Source organism: Uranotaenia lowii, chromosome 3 (genome assembly GCF_029784155.1).
Source record: "Uranotaenia lowii strain MFRU-FL chromosome 3, ASM2978415v1, whole genome shotgun sequence".
NCBI classification, from domain to species: Eukaryota; Metazoa; Arthropoda; class Insecta; order Diptera; family Culicidae; genus Uranotaenia; species Uranotaenia lowii.
This window is the reverse complement of record NC_073693.1, coordinates 70,326,991-70,334,393: the sequence shown is the minus strand read 5'-3', so window position 1 is coordinate 70,334,393 and position 7,403 is coordinate 70,326,991. Positions and strand designations below refer to the sequence as shown.

General features: G+C 34.2%; 1 protein-coding gene across 3 annotated transcripts in view; it reads right to left on the bottom strand.

Annotated features, from left to right (window-relative positions):
- Positions 1-300: 300 nt before the first annotated feature.
- LOC129756514 (retinal homeobox protein Rx) overlaps positions 301-7,403 on the bottom strand; it is a 133,525-nt gene continuing 126,422 nt past the window's right edge. For 2 of the 3 annotated variants that reach the window (XM_055753422.1, XM_055753421.1), the window contains exon 6: positions 301-1,630. In XM_055753422.1, the coding sequence (XP_055609397.1) occupies positions 882-1,630 (749 nt within the window). In that variant the 3' untranslated portion in view covers positions 301-881. The remainder of the gene's footprint in view (positions 1,631-7,403) is intronic. The other variant, XM_055753423.1, reaches the window with a different exon arrangement.

The window sequence follows — 7,403 nt, the reverse complement described above, 5'->3', positions numbered from 1 at the left end:
AAACCAAGCTTTCCCAATTTGAAACTCAACTTAAAGGTTTTAAAACATAGAAAAAAGTTTTGAGATATTTTAACCTTAGACTTAGTTATTGATCAATATGTGGAAAAATTTCATTTTGATCAATGTTACCCTGGTGATCAGTGTTACCCCGTTTTACGGTACTTAAAATATACTAATGTCTTTTACTTCCGAAATAACAAATTTTTACAATGTTTTTTTTATTCTAATAGAGATCAGAGGAACTTTCGGATACAAGAAAATAAGCAATCACATCAAAACCGTTATTCGTATGATGGGAGCATCTTTATTTTCGCTGATAATTCCTAGTGTTTGTACAAAATGCGAATTTTTGAACGCATCCTTAAAAAAATCGCATATTTATTTTATTCTTTATCGATTTTTCACATTTCAGTAGCACATTCTCCTGTTTCGCTTACTTGGTAAAATTTTCATTAGTCTAAAACTTTTTTGTGTTGGGAAGAATTTGCGCTTATCAGTTATGTACAGTTCGCAAGCGTGTTAACTTTATTAGAGATAAAATATTGACGTCTTTTTTTCTTCAGCATGTTCCTAACGTTTTATTTGAGAAGTATAACTTAGTTTGAATTTCTATTTACAAAGCGAACTAAATGGATTAACTAAAACTGAACTTCTCAATGAAGAGACAAATAATAATAATTATAACGATTTTCATGGACTAATCTTACTACGGCTTAGTGTCTGGTATTACTTTTTTTTTATGTTTTCACTCTACAGGTGGAGATCATAGTTCGCTGGTTTCGGCGTAACTTATCAATAGGGGTTGGATTTTTTAAGTTTAAGTAGGAAACATTGTCACCATTTTGTTTTTATCTTTCTTCGAGTTCTTCTCTCCGAACTGATTACACCATCGTGGTCATGCTCTTGTTGATGTTCTCCAGGTGTTCTTTGGCTTTGATCCTCAGGGTGGCAATCGAATTGGTCCTCATGTCAGTCGAGTGATTCACGGTCATGTTGAGGGCGGTCGTTCCACGGCCCTGTTGTTGCTGTTGATCGCCTTCGAGCAGCGGACTGTCTTGGCCTGAAGGCGTGTTCAGCGGTTCATCCAAATTCGTCAGCTTCGTTAGCTTGATTCCGGTTGAGCTGCACGGAGAGGAAGTTGACGAAGAGTTTGGACTCAGCGGATGTCCGGGATTGTTGTTGTTGTTATTGGTGCTGGTGGCATTGTTGTTGTTGCTACTATTTAGACTTTGCGGCGATCTTAAACCAGGTGGCGTTAGTGAAAGATTCTGGGGTGAAGTTATGGGTATATTTACAGCTGATAGGGGAGGGCCTTGCGGTGGTCCAGGAGGCATTCCGAGGCCACCGGCGGCACTGAGAGGGGAATGGCGCGGGGTAAGCGGTTGCTGGGCCGCCATCGATAGGTTTTGCGGGGTGATTGCGCCATTCGGGTGCGGGGGTGAGAGCCGCATGTTGGGGCCGCCCATTTGTGGGGACATGCCCGGAATGCCCTGCGGTGATATTCTGATGTTGTGATGGCCGTTCGGATGATGCCCCAGACCGAGGTTGGTCATGGCCAGGTTGGACGGATTTAGGCTCAGCGGTGGCGTCAAGTAGCTGGGGTAGACTCCTTGCGGGTGCGAGAGGAAACCTAAAAAGGAAAATAATGATTTAGTCATTTGTTTGAATCGTGTATTTAGGATAAAATGTCATATTGTTTCCTTTATAAAAAAAATGGTTTAAAATGATGAATCGAGGCAGTTCAAACTACGGATGTTGTCCATCTCGCGAAAGCGGGTCATCATTCTGCCGTGTCACGCCGAAGTGACGCATAAACCATTTTTGTTTTTAGCGACTAAAAGCGATTTTCTCTTTTTCCTCTTTATTCATTTATCTGGGACTATTCATAAAATGTGATCTGTAGAATTTATGCAAAGCTGGATGACAAATGCAGCCTTTTGAAACACAATTCTTCATTTTGCGTAAAAATTCGTACAATTGGTTCAAATGGATATGCGTCAGTTCGGCGTATAAACGTTTGTTCTGAGTTGACGATTCTCCTTTCGAGTGACATTTATCCTTAGTCTTGTCGTGCAATCAGAACAATATCGTTCTTCAGTTAGATTTCCTTAAATTGTATTTGAGTGAGGAAGAAAATTTGATTGATGCCATCGAAGAAACTTCTCAAGGTACCGTATACTGGGAAAACTTTGATCACTTTTTTCATTCATTTTTGAATATTTTGGAAGGGGTTTGCTTTTTCGTAATACCTTAAAGCTTTAAAACACTTACTGAAGTAAGGAGTATAAAACATGATCATTGATTGCAGTAAATTCAAACGACATTGGTGGTTATAATTAAATGTTTGTTACAAAACCAGATTTCGAGTTTCGGGGTAACTTTGATCACTATTGTTTTTACGTACCTCAACATCTTCAAAATTATTTCTAGGGTGCTATTTAGCACAGAAGGCATAAACATTAATAACAGTAATTTTTGTTAGGACTAAACTGATTTTTTCAACGTTTTTTTTCAAAAACATTTATAATCAAAAGATTGACTTCATTTTGCCTTCATGCAATTCCCTTGGTCCTCGCACTGTTCCCATGTTCTTTTTTTTTCATCAAATTGAACCATTTGATAGGGGTTTAGCCTTTTTCAATATAGGTGCTTTCTCATGGGAAATTTTATTCACCCAACATCCTTAACAGCTACTTTGTTTGAGACCCCTTTTTTCTGAAGAAGGGGGAGGAGTGGGGTTTCTCTATTTTATTTTAAACATAAAGTCATGTAAAAATATGATTTTATTCCGGATCTGAGGAATTATACGGGTTATTAAAATTGTTCTGTATCACTTTAAAAAAAGCATGGATATTCGTCACTTTGGCGTATAAATCGCACTTTTGGTGATTCGTTTTTCTTGATTTTTTCAAAAACTGTATGATATTTTCTAGATTTGTTGAAAGCATTCGAAAGCTCATAGGAAAACGCACAAAATAGCGCCAAAAAGTCAAAATCGCTAAAATTGGATATGCGTCACTTCGTCATATCACGGCAGCATTGTGGTCCATAAAAAGAGTCATTTTTCGGAATCAAAATTTTGGATCTCAAATCGTTTCTTGGCTCCGTGCCAAATATCTGATCAATCGGTTAACTCTATGGGGTTCGGGTTTTAACACTTAGAAAGAACTACGTTCAAAAAAAAGTTCAACGAATCAACCCTGAAGGAAATCAAACACGGTATTAAGAGCAATGTTAAAATCTAAAAAAACCAGCAATAAATAAAAATTTCAACAGTATTGATAGAATTTAAATGTGGTGTCACTGAAAACCATAGGTACAATTTTATCAAAAGTTCTGTAGTGATTTTTTTAAAGCAATATTTAAATTAAATTTTTGATAAAATCGAACTTCAATTACCGTAATCCGGGGTAAGATTGATCACTTTTTTCAATATTTTTCGATTATTTTTTCTGTTAAGGGGAATGTGGCATGTTTAATATTTTTAAAACCAGTACTGGGCTCCTATGAACGTAAAACATGGTTGAAGAAATTTATTAGACTTCTTTAAATTTGATTTAAAAATCGATTTAGTCTCTGTTCAGAATTTGATGCTTTGGGGTGACATTGATCAGTCTCTATTTTGACGGTTTTATCGAGTTTTTTTTGATCTTAAAGAATACAAAAAACCATAATAATAAAATTTTAAATGCTTGTTCCTCAATTTGACCTAGTTTTTAACGTTTTCTTTTAAAAACATTTATAATCGAAAAAAGAACACTAATGCTGCATACATTTAGGGGCAAAAGTTATAACAATTGCTAAATAGTTTTAGCTTCAAAATACAAATGAAATTTTACCTTCACACGTTCTTCTAGGCTCACCCACTATACCCATTTGCATTTTTTCTTCAAAGTTAACCATTTGATAGGGCTCATAGCCATTTTTCCAATACGGGCTTACTCTTGGAAAACCTCCTTTATTTTTAAATATAAAAAGTCTATCTCTAAATGCCTATAAAAATAGCACTACAACTACACAAATACAAAGAAAAAAAGTTGTTCCTCCACATTCAACAACTTGTTTGCTTCTAAATGCTTTTTGGTATCATCACGAGACCTGTTTGTTTGCGAGCCTTGGAAAAGATAGATATTTTAAGATTTTGAAATAACATTTTTACTAGCAGAAAACAAATTTCAAATACAAACCAAATTTTGCCTATTTGATACTCAATTAATAGGCTTTCAAACGTAGAAAACAGTTTTCAAAAATTCAAACTATAGACTTAGTTATTAATGATTATTTGGCAAAATTTCACGTTGATCAAAGCTACCCCGGTGATCAATGTTACCCCGTTTTACGGTACCACATTGTTTTTTTTTAAATATATATTTGCAGTAGAACTATCTGAACTCTTATCGTACATCTTTCGAGGGTATGAAGGCTAGCATCTTACAAATGCTAAAACCGCTATAAATGCTGTGATCGGGATTCGATCTCAAGACAGTTGGTTTAAAGGCTATCATGTACGCCACAGGCTGTGGCCAAAAATTTGGACCATGTTTGGCCTTGTAAGCTCTGTAAGTTTTGTAAATTTTTTAACGATCTGATTGGGATTATTTACTGTGTTAATCGTTTTCATACTATTGGACAATTTATAGCTATGAGGTTTTAATTAATCAAAATTTGAAATGATTACCATTTTTGTTCATTAGACCGCTGCAAAAAATGACTTTTTGCTCCCATATATATTTTTGATGTCTTATGGGTCACCAAGCATCAGTGTAAAATTTGAGATGATTTGGTTGATTCCTGAGTTAGTGCAACGCGTTTTAGTTTTGTATGGAAGAAGACATTTTTGCACATTATATTATCCAGGAAATTCAAATAAGCTTCAAATGAAGTATTGGTCTTTCAATTTTGGTTTCGACTATTCTTAAGCTTCATTTTTGCTAACATGCAAGCAGCTAAGCATTTCATGAATAAAAGTTATAACCATTTCAAAATAAAAATCTGAATCCATTAAAAAGTATTTAAAAATCGCAGGCTTTGCTCACTAGAGCTTTTAATAATTTTATGAAATGTTTTTTGCAAATGTTATACAAATCAAAAATTTCCTGGCCATGGAAAGCATCCTTCGGTTTCACAGCGTTGAACGCAAGCAGTCAAAACCGATAAAATTAAAAAAAAAATGAAAACGAAAATTTTGTATAACATGTGTAAACTGTTGAATTACAGAATTGAACTCTTCTAATACTTTATGCTATAAACTATCGAAAATCAACGATGACCAGTGAATTAACAATTAAACGAGGTCAGTGGAATTCGTGCATCCATCGAATAAAGAAGCACTTGAAATATCGGAATCGGTCTTAAGTAGATTCTAAAAAGAAATCCTCTATATCGTCGTGGATGGGTTCTATGTCGGGAAAAATTGTGTTTTGGGCCTACACATGGAATATCCTCTCTGGGGTAAAAGTTAGGTTTGTAGTTTGTTCACATGAATTGTTTTGCAAGAATCAAGGAATATTAGTCATTCAAAGTTATATTGTTTGGAACTTTCTTGAATTTCCATACAAATTTCCATACAAAATTAAAACTCGTTGCGCTACTTCAGGACTGGATGGATCGCTTCCAAAATTTTAATTGCTATTTCTGGCAACAAAAACAACCAAAAAAAGCTATGGGAGGTGTAAAAATTTAAGAATTTGAAATTTTCATACAAAACTTGCAGTGGTCTGACGTTCATCTTATCATCCTGTTTGTATGTATGTTGGTTATCAACCATGGGTGCACGGGTTCACTGCAGTTTCTGTCAAGTATGAGTTCACATGCATTTTTTAGATTATGAAGTTCGACAAATCTCCAATGCAGTGCGTACACTATACCCGGACCCCATGGCTTCGTATGAACTATTATGGAGTGAATGTATTGTGTTGATGTAGGTATATTTTGGAAGAACGAGTCAATCAGGTGGGCAAGTTTATTTACAGGTATTGCGGCATCCGTGTATATACCTGGCCAGCTGGCAACTGATTGAACATTCTGATTATATAGTCAGTTATAAGAGAAAATACATCTTACCTGTCGGCCACTTATGGGATTCGAACCCAAAAGTTCTCCTTGAGATGTTTCAAAACGGAGTTCGAGAGCCCAGTTAAAATCAAATTTGAGGACTGCCACCCAAGTGCTGTTTTGAACCAAAACAACTTAATTTTGAGTTTGAAAAAAGGAAATGCGACTACAACACGTAAGTGCTACCATGCTTATCAAGCTCTGGGGTGTATGACAAAATACCACCAAATTAAAAACAACAATCATGAAAATAGATCTTTATATTTGTTTCCTGGCAACGAATTGCACCACATTCAGAATATTCATCCATAGCAACGATTTTGAAAAGAGTACAAATTAAAATAGAACGACATGACATGTAATCAATTCTTATGGCTTCTGGCTATTTGCATACGAAATCCTTTGATTTTATTTTCATCATATTAATTACAAACCAATTCATAATGATCGATTGCTATAAAAACTGAAACTTAAACACTAATACAAAACAAGCTCAAAAAGGCTAATTTTTAGTAAAAAATTATCCAAATATTTTCCTAACTGAAACTTGATATGCTTTTCTTTTATTCATTCAATTATTATTATCACTTTCGATTTTGGCAACACACTCGAAGACGTTGTGTTGAATAAATTGAACCGGGGGATTTTCTTTTTCTCGAAATAAATCATTTTATGACATTTTTAATTATTTTTTATCATGTTTTCGGCACATTCATCACTTTTTTATGTGTTTTTTGCTTTGTGATGATTGTTATAAAATTGCTAAATTTATTATTTTTATCATTAAAAAAAAATTTTTTTCGTCAGTTTTAAATCTCTTTTTTTTCGTTGCATTTCAACAATAAGTGAAATGGTATAGGATAAGCTGCCCTACTTTGGACCATTAAAGCGGTAAGTTTAATATAACTATGTTTTTCTCATAAATAGATGGGAGTTTTATATCCTTCATGAATTTTGTTTATAGTTCATGATCGTATCTGCAAGTAACAATTTGAATGTTCAACATAGGCTTCTTCGTTAATTTGTTGGTATTAATAAAACAAAGTTTTGGTGATGTCAGCTCTGATAATGGAACATCAAAGTCGAAAGTGTCCTATGTTTGAACCCTTTAAAAATTTTCCGAGTTTTTCATTGATTTTATTTTACCTCCAAAGTTTTTTTTTTTTTTGAGAAAGTTCAGTAAAAATAATCAAGAAAGGCTTTTTGGAAGCCTTAAATACGATTTAGAATATATCCATGAATTTTGATGGAATTTGTTTTTTTCAATTTTTCTTAAATTTTTTTTTATTCTTGATTTTTGTTGAGAAATTCCTTGGTCTTGATGAAATTGCTCGGATATTTAGCGGATA